Genomic DNA, 27,864 nt, shown 5'->3' with positions numbered 1-27,864 from the left:
GCGCGGCATCACTCGGTATTCGCAAATGGAATGTTACCGGGAAAATTGAAAAGTTGGTTGCTACTGATCAATTCAAATGACAAGAAGCGACGCGTTGCTGCTTTGGTGAACAGCGGAATATTTCCTACCACGTGGGTAGAGCCAGGAAATTCTTTCGTCGCGACGATCTCAGTAAAGAAGATTGCGCTCGGACGAGGTGTGGAAGGAATTGAAACGCGTTTTGTGCCGCGTGATGGCACGCCTCGGCTCCCCGGGCAGAAGAATGGAGAGATCGAAAGCCGGGGCGCACCTGTCCTTCCGTACATCAGCCGTCCGTCATCCGGAGGACAGATCGTCTTCCGTCCGTGCACAGTCTCCTCCCGAAGAGAAGTTAGTGCGCACCACGAGGCATCGCACTTATTTACGTTGACACAATATTTATTAGGACGGATCGGTGAGGCGGCCGTTCGTACGTGCCGGCAGCCTATTTCGGGAACCCGGTTCTCGCGCCGCGCAACACCGGCCAGTCGGTCGTTTCGCGGGACACATCCACTCTCTTTCGGGATTAAGATACAGTTCGGTCGCGCGTCTTATTTTTTGACGGCTGTCACGAGGCATCGGCTTTGCCGTGGATGCGATCAAAGAGGTCGTTGCACTCGTTGCGAACCTGTAAATGCTCGACGATGATTCGGTTGATCTCGGTTAGAGTTAGCGATCGTAGAAAGGATGAATGGCGCTTTACGGCGCCTCGGGTGGGGGAGGAGAGTGGGGTGTCGGTGTGGAAAATTCGGCGGGGAAAGAATTCGGTCGATCGGGGTCTCGTTCCTCGCGCGACCACTTCGCGCGAGGGCTACGACACGGAGAAGCTGTGTAAACGAAACGATAACCGGACGGATCGACACCAGCTGCTTCGTGTTTGTTGCCGGTTCTATAAATAGAGCGAATCGTTCCTCACTCTTTCTTGCGTACACGAGCGCGCGCCTCATCCGCCCCACGTGATCCTTTCGCTCTATGTCCGCCTCTCTTTTTCTCCTGCACCCATTTACCCGCGCTCCGATCTCTCCCGGCGTCATCTGACTTTTTAACTCTCTCTCCTGGTGCTCCTTCGTCTTTCGCTAGCCGACTCGAGAGACGTTACTTCGCTGACAATTATTGTTGTCACGGCCTCTGCACCGGCAGTCAGTAACACGAGTGACATTTCGAAAGGCGGCGGGACGGCGAGTAGAAGAAAGAGACACGAAGGATGAGGAGATTCGGAGGTTACGGCCGAGGAACGAGGACACGCTGGAGGGGGAGAAGAGTGACGGATATCGTGATGAAGGCGTCCTCCTGTCATCTCTCCTCTTCCACCTCGTCAGGCCGTCGTCCCGCGGTTTCTCGACCCTTCGTCGACATCCTTTCCTCACTTCCGACGCCATCCGCACGTCCGCGAATCGCCTCCGCTCTCTGCTCTGCGAATAACGAATAATTACCCGCGAAACGGTACCGTAACCCTTTGAGTTCGTTCCGTATGCTCCTTCGAGACTTTACATAGTCTACTGGTTTAATTCGCTCAGTCGATTACAGCAAAACTCGCACGACATAAGCGGGGGAGCTAGAGCGCGACGCGGGACAACCGCGAAACGGGTTTGCGGATTTTAGCTTTTTAAGCAGGAGCAACGGCGGCAGCCACGGCAGCAGCTACGGCAGCCACGCATCGATCATCACTGTCGCCTGTTGCATGATCGTACGAACGGACGACCGAGAACGAACGAAAGAACGGACGAGCGGTCGGTCTTACCGGACGCGCACCTCATCATCCATCATCCAGTCGTCCTACCTGCATCAGCGGACGCACCTACGGCGCGACCGTGCGTGCCCGATCATTAATACCGTTCGGTCAAGTACGCGCGACGCAATTTACTCGATCGTTTTCCCGCGCGCCTCCGCTTCAACGGAGAAAACGATATCGAGAAACGACGTTAAAGTAGTTGGCGTTTTAATGCTAGTTATGAGATTTTTCACGTTTCACGATAAAATTTGTTGTGCAACGTCGCGTCGGACCATCTTGTCGTGGAAAGATTTCCGGAAATCCGGAGTTTCGCGACTCAAGTAGAAGACAACTCGGAAACAGTCGAGCCAAGCAGATCCATCAGAGAAATACATACATATTTGCTTACATGTATGGGTGTATTCAGACAAACAGTCGGAAGAAGGGCGAACGTAGCAAAGACGAAGTCTGGCGCGATGCAGATTCGAGGTTTCCACGTATCTTGTCGATCGAGCAAGATTGAGCGAATCGTGTCCAAGTACCACGACATTGCGATATCCGTCGAAAATATATTTATTTATTTAACGGTATAATGCCCTTTTTGTACCAGAGTATAATACAGTGGGCGCTAAGTAGTACTTCGCGTCGAATAGTTTCGTAGGAGCACGTGACATTGTTTTCCGTCGATTATTTTTTTTCTATCGTGGCTCTCGTTTTCTGGAACGTGTTGCGAGGGGGAACAGGATCGATCGGACGTCTTAATCGGTAGCTAGTTGAATAGGAGCAAACGGACGACGATGCATTTTTATGCGCCGCGCCGGTGGAATCGCGAGCCAGCACGAACACGGAGGAGCAAGGAAGGAACGTGGTCGGCGAAGGGAGGAAGCGATTCGACAGGCTGATGGAGTGAGTGTTGACTTAGGATAACAGTCGGCTCATCGGTCAATCAGTCAGGTAGACTACGGTAGGTCGGTGCTCCGTCTTCGGTTCGGTCCTGTCGTCTCGTTCGGACGGTTAAGTGACTCACGGATCCGACCACCCGACGTGTTCCGTCCTGAAAGACAAAGCGATCGGGGCGAAGGTGGAGGAGCCGGCGAGCGAGCGAGCGAGCGAGCAAGGGGCCGAAGTGAATCGTAAACATTTGCGTCAACGCCGAACGCGTCGCCGGCCGATTGAGAGGACCCAGGGCCGATCGATGGGGACCAGATCGACGAATACATATTAAATAGCTCGGAGGACTAGGGTCCGAGAGGGTAAGTCAGTTATGAGCCGCGAACCACGAACCGCGAAAACAGGATGCGGCCGGAACGCGTTGCGAGTTACGAGGCCGAGGCAGGCGAGATTCGAGAGCCGGTTACTTCGAGAGGAAGAAGCGACCGTAAGAGCGGGTGCAACAGAGAAAGTGTACGAGTGGGAGAAGGAAAGAAAGATGGAGGAAGGAGAATGGATTCACCCGTCAGTCACTCTCTGGCAGACCGCGAGAGAATCACAATGCGAAGCTTCCCTTTGCTCTTCGTCTCTCCTCGTTCTTCTGTCGGACCGCCAGTCCGCCCTCCCGCTCGCTCGCTCGCTCGTCCGTTCGTCCGTCTGTCTGTCTGTCCATCCGATCGTCTCTTCTTCGTCTGCCTCCTGTCACTCTCCACGCCAGCCTCCCGACGGTTCTCTCGCATCAGGAATTCATCTCCCCTCCTGTCCTGTCCTACCTTGTCCTCCTCCGTTGCTCCTTTTGTTCCCACCCTCCTTCACCCTTCCTTCCTCTTGTCTCGCTCGCCGCTGCTTCCTTGCTTTCTTGCTTTTCCATCGCGGTTACTCGTTATTACACGCCTCACCGTTTTATTTCCGGTGCGTTACTCGAGAATATTCTCGCTGCATCGACTGACCATCCAACGCCAGTTCCACTTTATTTCATCTTTGACTTTCCTACGATCAATGATCGTCTTGTTTACGCGGATCGCTTACATGCACTTTAAATCGTTGATCAAATTATTTAAACAACTGGATCAACGTCGAGATAACAGCCAGGCGGAGTAAGCCCGTCAAAGGAAAATTGCCGTTATCTCGGTTTACCTTGCAAACAATTAACTTTATTAGCTCGCTGTAATTTATCGCACCGCGCGAGATGTTTTAACAACCGGTTAAGCCTCATTGTCGGTGAATCTTAATTCAAACGAATTGATATACGCCACGGATACAATAAATTTTTAGTGGAATTAAGATTTAATCTACAATCGCATTACCGAAGTACAAAGTGCGAGCGGGATTGGGACACTGCAAGCACGCAAACCATAGAGAAAAGCGTTTATTAGGACGAAAGTGCAAAATCACAGTGAGAAAAGATGTTCCGAAATAATTATTGGTATCATGGCGAAGCTAAGCAAGATCGCTGGTAAAGCGTTGCTATGCTCGCAGTGATGTTGAGTAGGTCGGATATCGTATGGTAGCAACTTCTAACCGGTGCAATGCCAGAAGGCGGCTGGTTTTAAACTCGGTACGCCACGCTCCTTATTCTTCTCGCGCATATCTTTACTGTAATTGAATACGCAACCTTTCGCTCGCTAACGACCATTCTGGCAGCGATGCGCGTGCACCTTAGCTCGCGCGAGCATTTGCATTCTATTCCCTCCTGTCCGGTTCGCTCGCGGGACCCGTGGTCGTTGGTTCGACAACATCCTGGACGGGCTGCGGACGGTTCCGGGACGGTAGGGTGAGAGGTAGCAGCAGCGGCGCGGTGGCTAACCGGGCTGCGAATTGAAATAGAGAGAAAAAGCACGAAGGCGCGAACGAAGCGCGTCCGTTTCGTGAACGAGCGAAGGGAAGAAACGCGACAAGGGAAAAAGAGAACGTGCTCTAAGCGGGCGGAGCTCTGGTGGTCCGCCCTGGTCTCCGAGTTGCCTGCGTGTATCCCTTCTCGGTAGCAGCAGCCCGGTTCCAGGTCCGATCCTTGGTGCTCGTTTTTACCTCAGTCCTCGATGTCGTCTTCCTCGTTGCCGTCGTCGACGTGGTCGTCTTCGCGGTCGTTGGTCGTTCTCCTTTTCTTCGAGCACCTCCCGTTCTCCCGGGCTGGATCGCCAGTAGCCTCTTCCATCGTATCGTTCACAGTCGCGCGGAGGGATCCGGAGGGCCGCTCCGGGCGAGAGAGACAATGGACAATGGGGACATAAATCTGCGTAATTAGTTGCCGATGCCTCCACGGATCAATGCGCGATCTCCTTTCCCTCCTTCTTCCTTGGACCATTGGTGAACAAACGATCGTTTGGTTGGCCAGTCGGCAAAGTAGGACGGTGCTCTTCGTCCCGGTTGTCCCCACCCTCACAGAAGGGAGGTGTGCTGTGGTGCTTCTTTTCACCTCTTTCTTTAAGTCTTCCTTTCTTTGCTTCTCTCCCTTCGGAGATCTTCGAATCCGAAGGTTCCTCGTCTCGCGCCATCTCGAACGGGGATGCGTCACCGGAACAAGATGGCGATGCAGCTACCGTCTTTTGGCCGATACGCAGCCCCTTCCGGAAACGGTCTCGATGACGGTACCTACCTATTTTCAGCCCCATCTTCGTATTCGATCGTGGCGAAGGTTTGATTAAGAGTCGGTATACGAGTCAACGAGAGTCCGTTAGTTGTTCGACAATAGACGACGGTGATCTAGCCCGACGTATCCGATGTAGCCGCAACCGCGAATACTATCGTCGCGACGTCGTTCGCGACGTCTACGTCTAGATCGTAGCCGCGAAAGGCTGATAAATGAGCCGATAACGCCGTTGTGTCGCAACGAGCATTCTCATTCCTGCCTCTTTACGTCGTCCCTCGGCTCTCTATTTTCTCGTTTCTAAATTCTTGTTCTCCGCGTGGCTGCTGCATCTAGTCGATCTTCCCTTTCCTGCTTCTTCTTCCGAGTTAACACAAGTATAACTACTTCGGTCTTTCTATTCCGTTCCGCTTTTAGCGTTCTCCGATTATCGGCGTTGGAATTCTCGCTCAAAAAATTCTCCGATTTTCCGTTGCAGGGGAGGACGGAGTCGAAGGCTCAGGGCCCGGCGCGGACCTCCAGGGGGAGGAGGGCGACTGCGTGGAGGATGATACCGCAATTAGTCCTAGCGAGAGGGGTTGCACGACGGCGACCAAAGAGGAAGATGAGGGAGACGCGACCGACGAAGAAGACGACGAGGACGCATCGCCACCGACGCCACCACCTTCCGCGACCGCGAGACTGAACCCTACGATTTTGAGGGATACAGGACCCCCGGACAGGTAAAGCAATTTTGAAAACTCGCGAGTCGTTAAAACGAAACGAGACACAATACATATCTACGTATATGTAAATTCCGCGATCCGCTTGAAACTCATTAGCCCGGTCCTTAGCGCGAGCTTCGTCATAAACTTGTTGAACTAACGAAAGCGCCGCGCTGCTACCATTCGCTTTGAAGTCACCGATCCCGCGTGCCTCCGTGTACACATACGGGTATTACGCTCGTTGTTTGAACGCGACGAATCGTCACGAATCCAGGATCGCGCGACCGAGAGATGCGGTGTAAACGTTTTGCTTGTTGTTTCGTCGAGTGTAACTCAACAGGGTCGAGAAAGAGAGAGAGAGGGGGAACACAGGGAGAGATGTGGAGGGAATCTGTAGAAGAGGGAGCACGAAGGAGGGATAAATAAGCCGGTGCCAGACTGATATCGGTGACTGCCGTGCGACGTCATACGGCTAATAGAGATAGGCACGTGTTACGCGTCGGCCTGCATCGACGATCCCACCAACGCCGATGATGACGCCGCTCCACCACCGCTCCGGTACCGCTTTGCCGCATCACCGATTACTACGGGGGCGGTGGTGGATGCATGCGTGTGCCGTGTGACGGCGGCAGGCTGCGGCAGTGGCGCCTCGGTGCCTCCCGCCGCGCTGTCCCGCCACCCACCGAAAACTTCCCCTGCGTGCGTGCCGAGGCTCTGCTCCCCTTTCGTCTCGTGGCACGCATTCGGCATTCAGTCAGAAGCAGTCAGTTACGAGCGAGCCGTCGACAAGCTTGCAATCCCTCACGGCCGCTCTACGTTTGTCGTATTTGATCGATCGTACGCTCGAAATCAAAATCGCTTGTGATCTCGCCCTCGACGCGCTTATTTTTCGTGGAGGATTCGACAGGTATCGATCTACCGCGGTTTCTCGCGCGATCGACGCGCAACACTCGCCACAACGAACCAAACCGATCGGCGCGTAAACGTTCCCCCATTCTGTTTTATGATTGCAGAGAGCCAATGAGTCCGCGCTGTCCATCGAGAGATTCTCGGGAATCGTCCGGTCCGGCGACCGGGAGTCCTCCACCGCCAGCGACGAGGGGTAGCGCGAGTCCAGTTAGTCCAAGCGGCATCGTGCCTCTTCCGCTCGGCGGTCATCCCCTCTTACCTCCCCATTCCGCGGCAATGATGGCGGCGTATCTGCAACAAACGCATCAGAGACTATTACTAGGACACTCGCCGCTGTCACGTGGTTCCGTTTCACCGTTGGTCTCCTCCTCGTGTTCGCCACCGGCCGCTACTCCCGGTCTGCTGGTCTCGCCTAGCAGCGTAGGTGACGTATCGCCGTCGGCTACCCCGTTGCCCGCTGTCCTTGACTTCAGCACCAGAAAAGCGTCCTCGACGGAGGACGACGAAGAGGAACAGATACTGAACCTTAGCAAACCCCCGACACCATCCTCCACCACAGAGACGAACAACGGGCCATTGGATCTATCCGTTCCGAGTAGAAAGCGACCTGGGCCAGAAGATTCGCCGCCACCGCCGGTTCGTAAATCTTCCAGACTGTCCGCGAGCACGGCGGCAGCAGCAGCGGCGGTGGTGGCCCACCAGGAGGCCGCGCAGGCCGTCTCTGCCGCCGGTTTCGGCAGGCCGCCTGTCGTTTCTCCGTGGACGTCGCCCGTAGTCGCCTCGCACTTTCCTTATTTTGCGGCCGCAGTCGCGGCAGCGGCCACTAGTCAGCAGCAACTTTCGCCGAAGAGCACTGCCGGTGTGGTGGAGCATCATCATCAGCAACTCTGGAACGGCAAGATGAAGCCACCGTCCACCCTAGACAAGTCTTACCAGCCAAGCGAAGCGACCAAAGCCCTCGAGAAAATGAGCGAGCTGAGCAAACTGGGTGGCGAAGACCTGTTCAGATCTCAAAGCTCGAGCGTCGGAAGCGGAGGTGCCAGTGGAGCCGCGGCAGCAGCTGCTGCTGCAGCGGCAGCGGTCGCCGGTAATGCATCCGGTGGGTCGACCTCTGGCAGCCGACACAGCGCATGGCAGTCGCACTGGTTGAACAAGGGAGCTGATCAAGCGAAGGACGTGCTCAAGTGCGTTTGGTGCAAGCAAAGCTTCCCAACCTTAGCCGCGATGACCACGCACATGAAAGAAGCGAAACACTGCGGGGTGAACATGCCAGTCCCGGCAGCCGCGTCCGCGCTTCATCCTCAGCAGCCAAACGTGCCAAGTATCCCGACGCCTCAAACGCACCAGTCGCAAACCACGGCGTCTAGTAACAATAGTGGTTCCGGTGGCGGTGGATCCGCGACGCCTAGCAGTAAACAAAGTCCATCCGAGTTGAATCTGTTGATCAAGGAAACGATGCCATTGCCAAGAAAGCTCGTACGTGGTCAAGATGTTTGGTTAGGGAAAGGTGCCGAGCAAACGAGACAGATTTTGAAGTGCATGTGGTGTGGCCAGAGTTTCCGTTCCCTCGCCGAGATGACTTCGCACATGCAACAGACGCAGCATTACACCAATATTATCTCGCAGGAACAGATCATCTCGTGGAAGTCGTCGGACGAGAGTAAGGGTGGCAGCGGTGGTGGTACTGGAGCAGGTAGTGGCGGCGGTGGAGGAACCGTGAGTGGTGCCGGCGGAGGCGGTGGTGCGACGGTGACCGCTGGTGGTGCTTCCGGTCCTCACTCCGGAAACGCGGCCGGCCCTGGCTCTGGCGCCACCAGCAGCCACGTGAGCGCGGTGCTCACTTGCAAAGTATGCGATCAAGCGTTCAGCTCGTTGAAGGAATTGAGCAATCACATGGTGAAGAATTCCCACTACAAGGAACACATAATGCGTTCGATCACCGAAAGCGGTGGTCGGCGACGACAGACGCGGGAGAAACGTAAGAAATCGTTACCGGTGAGAAAGCTACTGGAGCTGGAGCGAGCGCAGAACGAGTTCAAGAACGGCGATGCTGCCACGGGCTTGAGTCAGAGTCTAGGAAAGCACGCGGGTCGAATAACCTGCGAGAAGTGCGGCGAGAAGATCGAGACGACCATCTTCGTCGATCATATACGTCAATGCATCGGAGCAGGTACCGTGGGAGCGAATCAACGGAACTTCTTGAAGAACGCGTTAATGTCGAACCACCTGCCGGCGACGTTACCGCCCAGCGAAAGTGGCCGCAAGAGCGTCACCGAGGATGGTTCTAACGTGTCTTCGAGGCACCACAGGTCACCTTCGACGGCGAGCGACGCGACTACGCCGGGAAAAGATACGCCAACTCCGATCTCAAGTGAAATTACCGGAAGCTCCTCCCCATCCGTGCTGAATGCTATTGAGAAACTGATCGAGAAGAGCTTCGATTCTCGCGTAAGGCACGGCACGCCTGGTCTGCACCACGCTCAACCTGGCGCTCCGATGGGCACCAGCATTTTGAAACGACTCGGCATCGACGAGAGCGTCGATTATACGAAACCTCTGGTCGATCCACAGACGATGAACCTCTTGCGATCGTATCAGCAGCAACATCAGCAACAGCACTACGCGGCGAGTACGGCTGCGCGACGAGAACGAAGTGGAAGCGAATCGAGTTCCGTATCGGAACGTGGCAGCGGCGGTAGGACGGAAGCGATGACGCCGGAGAGGCGCGTAGATCTATCTTCGGTCGGTCACTCGGACAGCAGGCATTCCCATCATCATCGGGTTACGCCGGACAAGCAAGTAGGAGCGCAGAGTTTACCAGCCAGTCGTCATCATCAACCTGCGGAGGAATCCGGGGACGAGGAATCGTCGACGACCGCGTCCGCTTCCGTTGCTGCGGCGAACTCAGCCGCGACGGCGAACGTGGTCGTTAAAAAGGAACCCCGAGATGAAGATTCGGAAGAACGAGTTTCAAACGAGGAAGAACAGCCCCTGTCGCAGTCTCAATCGCAGACGCAATCGAATCGTGAGGTGTTCGTAAAGAAAGAAATCGTCGACGACTGTAGAGACGAGGACGAACAGAGTTCGTTCAGTCATCGGCGAAGTAGCTTGCACGAAGGAGCAGAAGAAGGTAGAGAGGTACTGTCGCCTCGAATGAATCCACCGACTCCGAGATCCACCGGGCAACCGGAACAACTGGCTCGTAGTCCCTGTAGGAACAGTACCAGCAGTCCAACCAGCAGCGATCGGTCCGTGACGCCACGCGGAACTCCAGATACAAAAGGATCGAGCAGTCTCGGCGCACTTTCTTCCATGTTCGATAGCCTGTCCGGTGTCGGTGGGAGCGGTGGAAGCGGAAACGGAGGAGGCTCGGGCGGCGCAGTCGACTCTCAGGGACGCAAGACCAGTAGCCATCCGTTGGCTGCGTTGCAGAAGCTCTGCGACAAGACGGAGACCAGAGGGACGAGCGGTAGCGCGAGCCGATCCGGTAGCGGTTCCGGAAACACGTCTGGCCTCGGATCAGCAGCCGGAAGTGGGGTTGGTGCGACAGGCCCAGGTTCCGGAACGACTCCCGGTGCCATCTTAGCGTTTAGTTGGGCCTGCAACGATGCCGTCGTTACGGCTGATTCGATCATGAAATGCGCATTTTGTGATACGCCGTTCATCTCGAAGGGCGCGTACAGGCACCATCTGTCGAAAATGCATTTCGTTAAGGACGGCGTGATTCCGGACCCATTGACGATTGGACGGTCAGCGGCAGCAGCAGCAGCGGCGGCGGCTGCCGCTGCGGCCGCGGCAGCCGCAGTCTCGCAGAGCTCAACCGGGCCTCCATCGGCCAGCCACAGTTCTTCTTCGCCGCCGACGTCACAGCGCAACAAGTCGCCGCCGCTTCCGCAGGCGAACGGCAGCCCATCTCAGTCAGCGGCCTCTCCCCTCGAGGAGAGCCCGCACTCCAAATTTCTCAAGTATACGGAGCTGGCGAAACAGTTGTCCAGCAAATACGTATAGTCCGAGCCCCGTAAGTAGCGGTGCCACTTGTACATAAGTGTATCTATACTGTAACGATTGTAACTAGCGACGCGATTGGACACCTTTACACCTCCCCTCGAACATTCGCCACGAGCCATCCGTCTTTGCGTTCGCGATACCATTATCCGGCGAACGTTCTTCGTCTCCCACTATTGCCGCCTTCCCGTCTTCTCCCTTCTCCTTCTCGTCCTTTCTTATCTTGCCACCCTCGAACAGCCCCTTCATCGCTCTCTCGCGGAGCGTCCGAATTGAATCGTGACCGGATAATCGAGTCGCGCGACGCGAAAGGAGGAGGTGGATATCGAACGTGCGTTGATTAAATTGTGATGCCACCATATCTCGCGGCACTGCTGAGTCAAGGGGCTCGGCGAGCGGCCAAGTTTGTGATTTTATAAATACTTAAGGACATTTACGACTGGCGTTGAAAAAGGCAATGCGAGAGTGAGAAACGTGAGACGTGTGAATGTTGCGAGCGCGTGCGAATGACTAAACGAAAAAAAGGGGGAAGGCAGCGAGGATAACGAATAGAATTTTCCAAGGTGGAAGACGGGAAGGCTTTACCTATCACAGCTGTCGTAAGGTCAGATCAGCATGTATACCTCTAGAACGTAAGAGCGTAGTTAATTAGCGCATAGGCTAGGCTAGGGTCCGCCCTTGTATAGGAATCTCTTTGTTGATACGTAGAGCTGAGAAAAAAACCAGTGAGATCGTTCGTGATCGAACCTCCACGAAAGTCTACTAAATTCAGGAGGAATCATATGAAACCATGGTAAGGCGACGAAAAGGTGAGAAAGGGAGAGAGAGAGAGAAAGCATAGAGAAAGAGAAAGGTGCATCGAGAAGCAACGACATACGGTGCAATAGCGAGGCTCGCAGTTTATAATTCGAAAAACGCGTGCGCGGCGAGTCGAGCGCGCGCGACGCGACGTCCTCGAAAAATGAAAATTATCGTTTTCCTTCGCTCGTAGCGTACGAGTAGACCATTGTAAATTTTCTTTGTTCAAATAATATTTATTGCGCCGTGCGAGCCAACGCGACGTTTTAAGTGTAAAATATTGTCATTAATAATCGCTCGGATTATCGCGAATACCCGTGTATATTGATTACGATTACGATTATTCTCTACTAAAATTATGAACAGAAAGAAAGGAAAAAAGAAAGAGAGTGGTAACGAAAAGGAGTTTAAGAAAAAATGGATAAGCTAGAGGGAAACCGTGAAATAGATGGGAAGCGAACGATTGCTCCAGCGAATCGTCTTAACTCGACTTCTGCTTGCGTATCAAATTGCCTGCATGCGTGCGTGGATGCGTGCGTGGATGCGTGCCTGCGTGCAATCCGAGCGAGAAGCTGAAGGGAAGTGAGGGTGAACTAGCTGAAGTAGAAGGCAAATAAAGGATTGCGAGAAGTGGTACGGAAGCTAGGCAGGAGAGTGCGAGAACGCGTAAAGAAAATCGGCGACTCGAGTGAGAAAGAAAAAGAGAAAGAAACAGAAGCCGTAGGAGCGATGATTGCGCGCGCTCGATGACGAGCAAGCGCAGTTCTGGAGCGGAACACACTTGTATACGTATTTCTTGTAAACTCTAATTCTTCCATCGCGGACTTTAAAAGTATTTATCGATATAACGATAATATTAATATTATTATTGTAATTATATACGACTGCTGAGAGTGCGAGCGGAGATACGAAGAATAAAAAAAAAAAAAGAAATCGTGGATGCGATACGCGGCGAACGAAGGCGCGCGGCGCGTACACGCTCGCGAATACAAGGGAAAAAACGAAACGTAAAATAGCCAACCGTGCGAAAAATACGCTCGAAAAGTACCTACCTACTTACAAATGCGCAACCACAAAGATATGCATCATGTATACGCGACTCTTGAAACCATTTTACCAGATTTGTCATTATTTAATTATTTCGGTTGTATTTTAAAATGCAATTAAAGCTCAAATAAATATATATGTTATAAAGTAAACGCAATCTCCATTCGTTTCCTTCACTTACAATGTTTTTCTCTAATAATAGGTGCTCATCATCCGACGAGGGATGGTTTAGAAAACTCGGTCGACCGTACAATGAGAATAGAGTAGGAGCTCGACGGGGAGAGGGTTGTTAATTCGATGGGACGCGATATCGGCTCGAAACGTACGTACGTGCCGGTATCGGAGACACCGAGTCTCTCGCATAATATCGTCGAAGAATAGGTAGAAGCGATGGATAAAATAGATAAACAGAGAACTACGTTGCTAACATAGAAATCGCTTATCAACCAGAGGACCTATCGCGAGATACGATTTCAGGCAAGGCCGTTCGGCGGACCTCCGTTCGTCGTTCTCTATAAAATAACGCTTTTAAACAGCAATACGTGTAATAGTTTCTCTAATTTCGGACTCTGTAATTTGCGAATTATGTTTCCGGCACACAAAGTGGAATACTTTTCTTCCCGTTGTCGCACGTCGTCGAACCCTGCGTCCCGCGAGACAAGTTAGAAAGGTAACGTAGAAAGCGAAAGCGAGATTCGGGACATCCAGGGAAAACGGGGAAATTGCGCTAGAGGCTATGGAGAGGGATAGGGAAAGAGGTTGGAAGGGCGGAAGGAGCTTACGAACCTCACCTACCTATTACTCGGGGCTGGTAATGAATTCGTCTAATGGGTCGTAAAGAATGCGATCTTATGGAGCGGAGAGGATAAAATAAAACATCGGTGGAAAGGCTACCGATTCTCGAATGCTGCGAAAGTAACCCTCGGTTCTTTAAAGAAACGAGCCCTTGTCATTTCCTCTACTCTCTTCCCTCACGGTTGTCCCTTTCGCCTCTTCCGCCCGTTCACACTCGTTGCTCATTGGCCTGTTCCTCTCCTTTCCTGATTGCTTCTTCGTTTATCGACTCGTGTGTGCTATTTAGATGAAAATTTTCGACGGGCAAAATAACGTGCGTTTACGGGTCAGCTTCTATCCCCGCAGGCCATCATTCCTTTTAGTTTTCGCTCTGCGATCTCCCTTTGACATTCCGTGATTCAACGAATATCCGCGTAGGTGTCTTACCGGAGATCGAGAGCAAAGACATTAGAAGAGGCCACCAAAAAGTGGTCCGGAGATCAGGCTAAACGATAACTCGAGATTTGTAGGGGTTCTGGACAACCGATAACCAGACTGCTAGTTGTTTTCGCGTAAGAGAGTCCTTTTTCTCCCTTTTCGCGTTCACTTCGGCCGATCCTATCGTAGTTTAATCGCTCAACGAATACCTTGACTCTCTTTTTATCGGTCGGTCAAAATATCTATGGTGCCAGTGGAGTGACGGTGACGATAATCAGATGACCCGCAAAAATGTGAAACGATGCCGCTGCTAGTGTCGGTGGTTGGTTAGCCAGAATTTTAATTCCTTCGGAACGTGAACCCTCCACCGTGCCGGTGGATGATGAAGATGTCAGTTGACCGAGAATGCGTGGGAGAGCCAGCTGGATGCGCCGCACCGCTGGCCGGTGGGTGTTCGCACTCTCCTCTCCTGTCCTCCTCTCTCTGGTCGATTCCCGTGCCTCTTCTCCTTTTCGCAGACTCGCCTCTTCCCTACTTCCCGCCTCGTCGCACGCCAGCTCGTTCCCTCTTCCTTTCCGTTTCTATCTCGCCGTTTTACTTTCTGCCTCCCCGTTTCGAGCAACTCTCTGTCTCTCGCCCCTTACTCGTCTCGTTCCAATTTAGTTTCGTAAGATACGCGCGATCTGTACATCTACTTTACGACGGTCGCGCGCGCATACTAAGAGACCACCGCGTAAAAAGAAGTTGCGCTTAAGGGGTAAGGCGCGCCTGATCAGGTAAGCTACTATCGGAGAGTAAGACGCGACTGCCTCGTTACATTTGTTCTTCACTTTACACGAGCACCGTGTACCGTGAACAACAGGCTTAAGCCCGCGTCGGAATAATAAAAATACTGCGTTCGCCGAGAAATCTTACGTGCTATTTGCATTGCAAATTAGCGAATTTCAGGATATCCCGATTCTCTTCTAACGTCAAACCGAGAACAATCGTCAGCGGATAGAAACAGAGGCAAGCACTCGTCGATGCATCAAATTCCTTCGATCTTCTGTTTATTATTGTGTTATTTCTGTTATCGAACGATCATCAAATATTCTTCTGCTGACATATTTTGATATTTCCCCGCGAGTATTATGACGGCGGCGGAAGAAGATAACGAGAGTTGTGAGTAACTGGAGGAAACGTTCGCGACGAACAAGGAGGAAAAACGAGATCGGTCAGAGATGTTTCTTGGCGGAACAAACAGCGCAAAGCAAAGAACGAACACACGCACGTGTATATGTGTGAGCGCGGCTCAGAGCGCAGGTAGCGCGGACACGGATGCGAGCGAGCGTCGAGCGAATGCGCGGGTGCAGGCGCTAGCGTGAGACGAGTGTGTAGGATCGCGGGAAGAAGTGAAGAGGTGGAGCGAGAATCTGTCAGAGCTGGCACACTCGGGTACAGATTTACAAGGCTGCCGCTGTTTTACGACCCCACAAAGTGCCGCTCGTTCGCTCGTTCTGCACTTACACGTCTGTACACGGTCGCTCGTCAAGGGCACGTACGATTCGAGTCGAACGTTCTAGCGCGAGCCGATCTTTCTTCCTAATATTCTAACGCGTATCTAAGTCTATTCGTTGCCCCGAAACTCCACGTCACTTGGACGATTACTTTCCGTCAAACTGGATCGGATCAATTTCATTTAGAGACGCCACGACACCGTGTCTTGTGACTTTAAGGTCACATTATTCGCAGCCTGTAACAAAGAGACTCGCGAAAGCTGAGAGAAACGCGCCCACGTAGAGTTCACGGTCGCCGATAGCTTTTGCTCCGCGGTTAATCTTTTCAACACTCCGCGTTGTCGTCGCCTCTCGTTGACAATTCTCTTGCAAACCGAATAAGATTGTGCAAGATTTTTAATCAAATTAGAAAAAACAGCGTGTACATCCGGCTCCGTGAATGAAGTCTTGGTTATCGAGGAGGAAAGAGGCCTCTGTACTCGCAGGTGTCGGGACAGTGTTTTATTGCACCGTAATCGAGCCAGTCGCGACGGAAGTGAGCAGAGATAGCCAACGCCGAGGGAAACAGGCTTGGGACGTTTTAGATACCGTTCTTGTCAAACGTTCGATGCTTTTAACCGTTGCTTTTAAAGATTCCTGTCTGCTTTTTGTCAAAACTATCGGCCTGAAAGGATCGTACGTTTGGTTGATCGCGATTTATCTAACTTATCGCTCGATAACTCGTTTATGCGTGAGTGTACGAGTTACGAAGAGAGAAACAGGCGTGGATACATCGTTTACTTTAATCGACCTACATGATAGATATTAATCCGACTCGATTAAATCAATTACGGAAATCGCTCGAGTGGATCTAAATAGTAGCACGGCCAACGCACCATCGTTGTAGCTTGACTCGACTGAATAAATTAAAAGGCGGTAAACGTCTGACTGTTAATCGATGTCTCGTAAGCGAAATTCTTTTCCTCGGGCCTTCTTCTACCCTACGAAATCCATTTCTCTTAATTGGCACTGGTTGCATGAGTTGTATCAAATACGCAATGAACATTTGATACATGTTAAGATTTCCGAACGGAAACAATGTCTGCATGAGCAGAGATGAAGAAAATGGGTACATCTGCTGCGAGGTGATACAATTAAGGAAGATATTTAACGTGACATACTTACGGAGGATTTAAATGACAAGTAACATTCTTGTTTTACACAAGAAATACTAGAATCTTATTTTGAAAAGAGACACGATTATTTCGGGAGCCGATTACAAAATTGTAATTAGGAAAACGTAATAACGATAAACTTACGTGTCCAAATGCGTCATTTTCACTTGCTCTGTATATTGATCCACATTTAAACTAAGTTTAGAGAAAATCTTCTAAAATAAATCAGGCGAAGGTTCTAATCGAATGAGATCAATTTATTATAATATTACACTCACATTTACGTTTATAGAATACTGAAAATATCTCGAACAATATATTTGGAACTTTTCTTTCGTAAATACAAATAGTGATTTTTTAAATTCTCGCAGTTTATATAATAAATAAAAATAAGACAGGGAGGGTTACTCTGCTTGTCGATGTAGTATGTATGAAAATGTTAATTAGGACAATTGAACTAAAGAAAAGGGTACAAAGTTTGTATGTTTCGACAGACGAGAAGTTCAGTCGAGAGAAGGGAGACGATGTTGCGGGGGACGGTGAACGAGGAGTCTAAGGAGAAATGATGCGGAGGGAAAGAGAAGCGAACATAAAAAGAGAAAAGATTAGTCTACTATTTTGCAGTTTCTTATAAATATTCATTCCTTCTTCTCGATGAATCGGGGAGGGACGACTGGAGGCTCGCGCTCCAGGCGGTAAGTCGCGTTAAGAGCGCTAACGAGCGACCCCTCCAGTAAGAAGGCAGCTTCCCTTTGGCTTCCCTCTTCCCCGCTGCCGCCACCGAATACACCGTGGATCTCTGTTCCTTCCCCTTTCTTTCTTCATCCCATCGTCGTCCCTTTCTCTTCATTCGTTCCTTTCCTCGGAGCAATTCCACGAGGCAACCGCGCGGTGCGCTGAGTTGTGCGAATTTGTTTAATTAGAAGTTAGGCCGGCGATACATTAGCAATGTAAATACCCCTCTCGCGCTCTCTTCGCTCCTCTGCCCCTCGTGGCAACTTCCTTTCGGCTTTCTCGTCCTCGTAGATGCTGGATCCAGCCGCGAAGCGTAATCTCAACCTAAAGGACGAATCAGTGTAAATTTGTTCAATGTAAGAGGCGTATCACCATTCAACATTTCCTATTAATAACATAATCAGAGATTGCAGATTGAGAATCACGGTTCGCCAGAAGCATCTAATTATGTTTTACGCGGGACGTAATAACTGAACTCTCAAGGTTGTGTTCGTCCTCTCATCTGCCGGTTTGCCGCAGTGAGCTTGAACACGCGATCGTAAGATTTTCTCAAGAAGTATCATCCGAGCGAAGACCTACAGCCTATAAGCACCGATCGAGTTCGAGTGAGCCGGCCCTAAGGATCATTAATATTTCGGACGTTCGGCGAGGTGGCGGATTGGCGAACAGCCAAACGGCCGCGCGCGATCGGGTGTCGGCGGATTAGGAGGACGTCGCGATCGTTCGTGCGTCGACTGAAGATGCGATGATCCTGTGGATCGACTCGTGCAAGGAGACCAAGGAGATACGAAAGAAAGAGGAGCTGAAACAGGAGGAACTGTGCGGCGAGGAAAAGTAGAGAAAACGAGACGCGGGACGATCGTGAACGCTGCCGGTCGCCGGAGAGCCGCCCTTCATTGGTTTTCCCGAGATTAACACCCATAACTCATTCGGGACACGGAGCCGTGCGTCACTCCTAGCTACGCTATAATTGCCGACATAAATCAATCGGCCGATGAGATCATAAACCCGGGGCGATACACTGCGCCAACAGATCCATATAACGGCAAGTGCACGGCTGCATGTTAAATGTCAATTGACGTCGGCCTGACGTATCGGATTACCACGAATATAGCCGCGAGATGGCACGACACGCGTCGATACCGATTCGAAAGTTAACATCTTTGATTCCGTTCTCGGTGTCGGCCTCCAGCTCGGTCCTCTAGCGATTCCATTAAAATCCTCCTCCGATGGCCGGCCGGTGTAAACGGTCGGCAAACTCGAACGCAGGATACTCTACCGGCTCTCTAGCTCACGACCCTGAACCCTCTTTCAAGTCGAACGCGGAGGCGGAGGCTATACGTATATACTCGTACGTACGTGCGGCAGTTTCTCGGACAGGGCGGTTTGCGGGCCTAAATATTGAGACGGTGTTTATTTAGCCGGGAGATATATGATATGACGCGGACAATATAATGCATTGTATTCAAATACAGGAGCTCGCGAGTCGTGACCGGCAGGCACCGCAGCAACGGCAACACAGAACCGGCAGCGTCGCTACCACCATCGCACCGGTTACCTCTCGACGGCACCGGTCACCGTCATCCGTCCCACCCTCCCAGCCAACGACCGTCCGCTACCGTACTCCGCCCGTATAAATAATACACCGCGGTGCTCGGATTCTCAGGATTAGACATACGGGCCCGCGAATACTGTTCGAAGTCGCAGCGTGCACGGTAGATTCGAGGAACGGAACCGGCGAACGCGAAACCGTCGCATCCGTCGCGTCGAATCGTAAAACCGCCGGGCTTACGCGCGCATCTACGTGCATCTGTGGGGCGCGCGCGCGCTTCCACCTTGGTACCTGATCGAGAAACGGGCCGATGCGATGCTGGCCTCGGACCATATACACGCGGACGGTACCTAGGCTGGCTATGTAGCCGCATAACAGGGAGTCCGCGCCCGGCGTACGTTACCAGCTATCTGCGGTCCATATCAAATGCGACCATGTCCTTCCATCGTGCTCCGTTTATACTACGTCTTCGACGTGTTCTTTCTTCTCCCCCTTTACTCCATCGGTCCTGCGTTCCCTTCGTCGTCTTATTAACAACGGAATCTCTCGGCTTTTGCTTGCTTGATATATGCACCATTTTTAAAACGATCGTCGTAACATACGATGATATATAAAAGAATGGTGTATGAATTGTACTTAGTAAATGTTCAAGAATCGGTTTTCCCAAGTACTCATCGAGTATTTAATCACGCACGCGTCACGATTCTAGCGTGCATTTTAATCGAGCCGTTAATTTATTGTCACCGAATCATCGGTTGTTCTCGGAAACGAGTCGCACGAGCGGATGTCGTAAACGAATAAAGAGCAACAATCGACCAGAAAAAAAAGAAGTAGAAATCGGATCGAATGAGAAGAAGAAGGATAGCGGTAGCTAGCAAGCTGCTCTTTGGCTAACAAACTCGCTGCAGCTTCGACGGGAAGAATGGATAAGAAAGGGGTGATGTGGTGGGAGCTCCTCCGGTGTAGGAGGATGAGCACGCCGTCTGCGGGGTGCGGGACGGGGCGCTACGCGGAAGGAACGAAAGAGCGTAGGAAAGAGAGAATTCGGGGTAAAGTTTCGTCATTGCGAAATGACACGAGTGGTCTTTATAGCGGCAACGCCAGTTGAGAGAGACCGTCCCTTTCGACGGTTGTCTTTCTCGCACGTTCCGGGTGTATTGACAAAAGTGTCGGTCGGCTTCTCCGCCTCTCGTAGTTTCGTCGCGCCATTCTCCGATATTACCGCCCCGTCGAGGGTTCTGGCACCCGGTAGGATGAGGGTGATTGCGACGAAATCATTGCGAGGAATAGAAGAGGTGCTGCAGTTGGGAACTCATAAGACGTAAAACCGTCTTACCGACGAAGCCTGGCACGGCTACGGTGAACGGCAACGACCGGGGTAACGGAGGACAGAGAGATGGGAACGGCGACGGCGACGGCTGCGGCTGTGGCTCCAAACGAACGTCGGAAACTCTAATCGAGGCGGAGAAGAGCAAAAAGACAAGTCGCGAGTCGCTTCGTCCGATGACTGTCTCGATACGCGACGACGTCTTCCTACCCGAAGAATTACCGTTTCGGTAAATCGGAATTCGCGCCGCGCCTGAGTAAACCGCGATCAAATACTTCAGAGGCTACGAATTTGAAAGGATGCGCGGTTGCAACCGGAGAAGACGATCGACGTTCGTTCACCGACGCCCCCCCCCCCACTCCCCTCACGTTGCGGATCCATTTCGGTAATCGGCCGGTCGAGCTTGGCGCTAGTCAAGCCGGTGATGATAAAGCAAATAGATAATGTCCGAACTTTAATTAAAACTGGACGGCTGAGTGACATATTTGATTACCCGAGAATTTAATTAATCGCTTCGCGAACTCGCAATGGTGGAACGTAAGGAGGGGAAGGAAACAGAGAGAGAGAGCGAGACAAAGGAGAGAGAGAGCGAGAGAGAGTAAGAAGGTGATAGTCCTCTCGGTCGGTGGGGTGCGGCCAAGCGACCAGGCTGATAAGTCGCGAATTTGTATTGCAAAATTATCTCCTTTTTATGTCCTTGCTCGTAGAACGGCCGAGTTCGCTAACGAGAGACTAATTAGTCGCGCGAAATTACTGGCATCTATAGGCGCGATAAGCGGCGACGCGACGCGAAGTAGCTGTACGGCTGGACACGCATACGCGCCATTGAAAACACTGCGTCGCGTCTTTTCATCGCGTTGTTTTCCTTCCGCTACCATCGTTTCTCGCATCTTTTCCATGTTCGCACCGGAATGTCCGTTGCTGCCTCGATCCCGATTATCGTTCTCCTCGTTGCACTTCCTCGTGCTTGCCGCCCTTCGAACGGTTCGTTTGCTTTTCGCCAGCTAACATTTATCGCTCGGCGACTACGAACTCCAGTCGCGAGATTGCGGACCACCCTTCCCTGTTTTCTTTTTCCACTCGTTCGAATCCCACCCGAGGCAGCGGAGTAGGCACGCGTTCGCGGTTTCGTTTGAGCACGCAGTGTAACCAACGCGGGAGGTAATTTGCCGGAGAACGGCAACGGTGTACGGCAACGCGGAATGCGTGCGACGGAGCATCTTTTTCACGTAATTATCCAACCAATTACGGTTCGAAGATTAGCCGAGTCTCTAATAACACGGGTCGCGCCACGATCAGGCGACTCGCATCGTGAGATCGTTAGCCGCGGACCAGAGTGCCGCGGTGATTTACATTAATGATTCGTCTTCGTAGAGGTTGCCACATTCGGAGACCCTCGTCCTTCTTCCCGAGGCCTTCCTTGAGCGGTGCGCGTCCTTCCTTGAGCTACGAGAAGATCATAAGGCGTTCGTTGGGTCCGTTAGTAGAACGAAATAATTGCATTCAAAAATATTCGCGTCTTGCCGATCGTGTAGCTTGATAACGGCAGGTTTGACCTGTCCCACGTTCCACGGGGCAGGTACGTGTTTGCGCGCGTTAACCGCCCCACCGTAAAATTGTCTATCCTTTCACACGGTCGATCACAAGGATCGCGGTTCGAGAATCGGAAAGTGAGCAGAAACAAAATGCGAAGACACGAATGGGTGGGACGGTGGAAGAGGCAAGGCATCGTCGTCAGGCTTTCAGCGCCAGGGTTCACCGGACGACTGCCGATCGTAAATATCGCGTGGCGCATCAGATATTTCGGAGGGAGCGACCGAGAATTATGGCGGCCAGTCTGCCAGACGTAACGCAAAGTTATAGACGGAGAGGAACTGAGTTCGAAAGATAGAAGGGGACGAATCTCGGAGGACAAAAGAAAGGGGGAGAAAAAGAGGCAAATCGGGAGCAGGAGAATGCGGATGAAAATGAAGAAAGGGAGAAAACGAGACGGTAGACGCATGAAGCAACGAGGGGGCGGACATGGGGCCGGGGGGGTGACTGTGGCGAAGGGTGGCAGAGGACAAGCGGAAAGAAGCAAAGAGAGAAAAACAGAGAGCTGAAGCTAGTACGCGCAAGAACCCTTTGCTCTATCGCTCGACGCCGGCGAAAAGCGGCATTGGAAGAAGAGAGTACGGAACGAGCGGCGAAACGAAGAGGCAGAGGCAACGGCAGCTTCGGTATAGCATTACTTCAGGTATATCCAGTGCTAGTAAATTATACGCAAAGTGTACGCGAAGGCCCCCTTCGTCCCTCTGCCGCGTCACCGCCAGCTAGCCCCCGTCCTCCCCCTTCCTCCTCGTTTCTCATCCTTTTCGTTTCCCTTCTCTTCTTCCACGTCCTTCTCCTCGACGCGCTGCTTCCCACCCTCGGCACCCCAGAGGCCGCGCCTGCCTCACGTACATCATTATGATTGATCGCTTCACCTTACTTTGTAATTAAAACTAGTTGCCATTGTGCCCAGCTCCGTGTGCTCGTTCCCTCCTTCTCTCGGACCGTCTCTTTTCCCCCTGCACATATACTCGGCACCCGTTGCTGATCTCTCTTCCACGCTACCGGTCTCGGTCTCTCGCGAGCATTTACATACACAACGACTACTAAGCAAGAGCAACGCGATGCCACAGAGCACCCACCACCGGTTATCGTACAACCAGCCATCTAGCCATCCGGCTATCCGGCTATCCGGACGACAAACCAGCCAGACCAGCAAGCAACGCGGCCGAACCAGCTACGCCGATCTCAGCGAGAAACAGAAGCGTACTCGTTACTTTTGCTTCTGATTCCGTTTCTGCTACCGCTGCTTCTGTCGTTACCTCCGCTCGCGGACACCGCTCACGGGGCAATCGCTATTGCGATACTGATCCATGACGGTGATTTTCTTCCTTTGACCTTCGTCTGCGCTGCATCCCTATTTTCGAAACCTTTCCAACAACCGCTTTTCCGTTTTTCTCTTCACCTTCCTCGTTCCAATTCAACCGTGTATCCTCCACCCCTGGCTCCTTCACCGCTTCGTCCTCTGCTCGTCCGAACCAAGTCACTACCGCCACAATCCGGTGAGCGCACCCCTGTCTCTTCCCGGGAGCCATGCGTCATAGTTATCTATGCTTTTTGCAACGGAGACTGATTTAGAGCCGTCTAAGGACCCAGAGCCCTACGAAAATTAAATAATTGCTAATTTATGACGCGCATCGAGCGGCTCGTTACTTCTCCCTCGAATCTCTCGCCCGCTCCCCTTCCGTCCCCCCTTTCAACTTGGCTCCTTTACGTGCACATACAAACAAGTAGGATTCACGGTCCTTCTGTTTGTCAGTTTCTTCCGAACCCGTCAAGTGCTTGAAACTAAACGACAGGGGCACAATTTCCACAGAACAAAACACGTAATCGACAAACTATGTTGGTTTCCATAGAAAATTTTCAGTTTGTAATTTTCATTGAAATGAAGCAAGAGAGATGCAGAAGTTAAGGACGGTCTTAGCAAAGAACTCCAGACGAGTGCTGACGGTCTTGTTCCCTCGCGATCGTGATCCTGCGGTATGCAAATTAATGGTGCCGCGCTTTAATTCGGCAATAAATAGGGGTCACCCTTGCGACCAGCCATCGCTCAGCTCGTTCCCTTTCTGTACCGCAACATGGGAAAGCTTCAGATTTATTTGATGCGTTTCGACGATATTTATAGGCCCAGTTCGGGTCGATCGTGCGCACGCAACGTTTCAAAATCTTTCCTTTTCTTACCGATGAACAAGATCAGGATCGCTTGCTTACTATTTACGAGACGTTTACCCCAACATCGTCGCTAGTACGGCCGACAGTTTGCTAATCGACGCTAAAAAAAGGAGAGAACACGACGAAATTTATCGCTAAAAAGAAAAGGGGGCCACGGATATAAATCTCGGGTATTATAATGGGATCTGTCCATTATTAAAGAATGAGTGATTTAAGGGGAGGTGGAGCCGAACCGTCGTTCCCCGCCGACGAAGTGGGTGGGTTACCGAAAGATCGTGAGTTTGATCGGCAATTCGGCAGGGAGGGTAACCGATGCCTTCTTCCACGGTGCCTCGTTAACGGAGTATCGTAAGCCCCTGGCGAATCAATTGCTGAAACTGCAGAGTTGTTACCACTGATTATTATTTTCACGTGTATATTCATGTACAGCCATACAATTAATCACGCGGTACTTTCACGCTAAATGAAGATCTAAATTTCTGTAGAAGATATTCGACCGATTTCTCGATGATAACACTGTTGGTTATCAAAAGTAATACTATCAAGTATAAGTGATACTGTTATCGAGACCAATTGAGCAACATTGTTTCTCGCAGTGGAATGAAGCGAAAACATATCTTATTGGTGTATATCCAGTGTAGGAAACGATTTACCGTGAAGTCGTAGATTCGGGCATTCGGCCATTTGGACCATCGGGCCTTTCGTTCGATCGTCCATCCGTCTGCCGCCTAGAGTCTGCCAGGATATTTACGACTGACCGACTCATTGCCGCGGTGAGTTGAGCGCACGGTCGCCACAAATCACGTCGGAGAAAGCCTGCCTTTCTCTGCTCTGGGAAACGTCTGACATTTTTCTCCACCGGGGATAACTTTGACTTATTGGTGACGGCAGCCAGATGAGACAGATACAATATACTATAAATTGAAGGTGAACAGAAAAAAATAAGAGGCGGGCAAGAGAAATAAAGTAATAATCTCGACTTTTGTCATCCGTTCCTTTTTGACAGGAAGTAAATGCGGAGGACGATGATGGAAACCATTATTCTTTGATGGAGGTAGCTAGAATATGAACGCCAGCTTTATTTAAAGTTCTTATTTCATGATTTGTTTAATTGGCTTTTTTTTTTTTACTCGCGGATAGGAGCAACAGCGTTTGCTACGATCGCGCGATCGGAGAGGGTGGTGTTCGTCCGGTTGGAAGATGCACCGCGGTCGGAGTCCAGAGTCGCGGTGCGGTCGGTGCGCTCGATGCGCTCGGTGGATGTCCCTGTCGCATAAATCACTGCCGGTATCTTCTGGCACGGCGGCTCGCTCATCACGACAGAGTTCTTGTCGCGCCTTAATAACGGCCGTGCGTCTCACCCGCGCCACCGCTCTTCGTGCCCTTCGAAGCCCACTCCAGCCTGATATCGTGGCTCCTCGCGTCCTTCTCTGGAGCTCGTCTGTGGCCTGGCCCGAAGCCGCTCTCCGCGTCGTACACACCTCCGCGCCGCGGTCTCCAGCACTTCGCTACAAATCCTGATTATATTCTGCCACTGACGTTATACCGCGTGAGGGGACGATGCCACGTTCGAGTCTGGTTTTTGTATTTCTCCGCGCTGCTGCTTCTTCCTCCTCCGCTTCGTCTCGAACGGGTGAATCTCCCACCCTTCACACTTCTGCGTTGAACTACCACCGGCGCGGCTTCTCTTCCCGCTTGTTCCTCGTTCCAAATACTGTCCGTGCTTCTCATTCTCCGACTGTCCACCTTTCCCCTCCTTCGTCTCTCTCGCTCACTCTTGTTCTTGGTTTTCACAGTCAGCAGCATCGCAGCTACTCTCGCGGCCGAGCCTCTTGCACTCGTCTTTATCCAGCCAACTGACAGCCCGGATCGCGTAAATCAATTTTCAATTACGGCGCAGGCAGGCAAGCAAGACGGCGGCGTAACGGACTGCCGTCGAGCTAAGGCAAAGCGAAGCAACGCGAGCGAGCCATCGCTCTGTGGATCGATCAGCTTCGTCAGGTGGTCGCTCGATCGGTTCGGCTAACCGCATTCACGGTCCAGCTGGAAACGTTAAGGTCCACACGGGAAGTCGATTCGTTCTTCCGTCTTTCGTGGAAGAAAAGAAAGTTCGAAACGGAAAAAAAAGGAGTGAGAAAAGATCGTGGATGGAAGGATGGATGTCGATGCGATGCGAGGGAGAACGGTGGAACAGGGCACGTCGCTCGAGAATGAAACAGGCGGAGGGAAAAGGAGAAAAGATCGACGCGGCTCGGTGGATACGTACGTATTATTATACTTCGCTACAGTCATATTTATAAATCAGCGATATAGCAGGACGAGCGGAGACGCGGAGGGATGGAATTTATAGCTTCGTTCTCTTTCCTCTACTGCCAGTTCCTGCTACCCCTCTCCGCCGGTAAGCGCTCCCCTCGCCATCTTCACCCCCCGATGCCGCTCATTCTACGAGCCACCCCTTCCGATATCCTCGCGCGCTCGCTCTTCAGAGTATCTCACACTCCCTCTCTCTCCATTCCTCTTAACAACTCTCCGTTCTCTCGCTCCTTGCACTTCGGCTGTCTCTCTTGCTAGATTCGTAGTCTCCCTGGACGGAGAGTGCGCGGGCATACAAACTGCCAAGCCTGTACGTATGAGCTTAGGTCGACATTTTCCCTCCTCTCTTTGGCAATAAATCTGCGAGTCTTTTGAGCCGACGGCACGGTTTGGGGAAGAGGCGCGGGGGTAGGGTTTCAGAACGCGGCGGCTCGCCGTTCCTAGGGTACCAGAGGTCGTCTTCTCTTTCTCCGTCTTTCTCCCTTTCGACCTTTCGTCCCCGGTCGTCTCCCGCTCCCGCGTCACGGGAATGTATATAATTAGCAGCATTGTGCTTCCTCGGACAGATTTACGGGTCGTATCGCTACCGCGGCTGCATGCATAAGCGCGTTAAATAAGTATTTATCCGCCCCGTGGGGGATGCGATGCCGAGGCACCCGTCTGATGGATTTGCCGCTCGAACGACCGAAACTACGTTGAACGGCTGCTTGCCGACCACCACCCCCTTCCGTTTCTACTTCTTCCGCGTTGCCGATAGACCGACGCGTCGGACCTGCCTTTGCTTCCTTTTTTCTTACCCCTCCGAAAATTGTTACATTCAAATGGACACCATTCGAATTTCGCAACTATATAATGATCGATTCATCGATTCCCCAATTTGTGGTTTATGGGGAAATTTCTCGAGGTAACGTGACTGCGCAACAACGCTCTTTCCGGCCGTGACGTTCGATCCTCCAGGTCGATCTCATAATTTTGGCCGTAAAGTTCGAACATCGCGAAATCGTCCTGGAAGGTGTGTGCGAGGGAGAGAGATATATAGAAAAGCGAACCAATGCGATGGCAGAGAATATTGTAGAGTAGATTCATCGTTGGATAACGATGACTATCGAGGTAAGCGCTGTTCGCCTCTATCCGCCGCTCCGTTTTAGCAGCAGAGGTTTGGAGTTTCATAGGTCTGTCTCATTTCCGGGATCCAATCTCTGCGTTCGAGATCGGTTGCCAGCGTGCGGGGTTTACCAATCGGTTTAAAACTATCGCGACTCGCTGTACGTCCGACTAGTTCCCAGCTACACTCCCCGGCGAACCTTCGTTTCGTTTCATTTCATTCGGTTACGTTCTGCTTAGTTACGGGCCTTTATACCATTATTCGACGTTAATACTTTAAACCGGCTCTATTCTTAATTTCTTGTCACATTAGTTCGCGTCACGCGTCCTGATAACCCTTTTGCATCGGCAGACCGCACGACAGACAGAACAGATTGCGGGCGAGAGGGTTGAGACTTAAGGATGTATTGGCTATACAGTCAATCCCAAAAGTTTATGCACTTTAGAAACGCATTTTTTAAAAAGAAATCAGACGTCGGAAGAACATTACTAATAATAAA

At 51.8% G+C, this 27,864-nt stretch overlaps 1 protein-coding gene across 5 annotated transcripts in view; it reads left to right on the top strand.

The window, feature by feature from the left end:
* The window catches only part of tio (zinc finger domain-containing protein tiptop), a 72,460-nt gene extending 59,599 nt beyond the window's left edge, over positions 1 to 12,861 (top strand). For all 5 annotated transcript variants that reach the window (XM_018036628.2, XM_026819408.1, XM_018036630.2 and 2 more), the window contains 2 exons: positions 5,725 to 5,968; positions 6,964 to 12,861. In XM_018036628.2, coding sequence (XP_017892117.1) covers positions 5,725 to 5,968; positions 6,964 to 10,867 — 4,148 coding nt within the window. In that variant the 3' untranslated portion in view covers positions 10,868 to 12,861. The remainder of the gene's footprint in view (positions 1 to 5,724; positions 5,969 to 6,963) is intronic.
* The last annotated feature ends 15,003 nt before the right edge of the window (positions 12,862 to 27,864 follow it).

Source organism: Ceratina calcarata, unplaced genomic scaffold (assembly GCF_001652005.2).
Source record: "Ceratina calcarata isolate Rehan_Ccalc_2016 unplaced genomic scaffold, ASM165200v1 scaffold151.2, whole genome shotgun sequence".
Lineage (NCBI taxonomy): Eukaryota > Metazoa > Arthropoda > Insecta > Hymenoptera > Apidae > Ceratina > Ceratina calcarata.
This window is presented reverse-complemented; position numbering and strand designations above follow the sequence as displayed.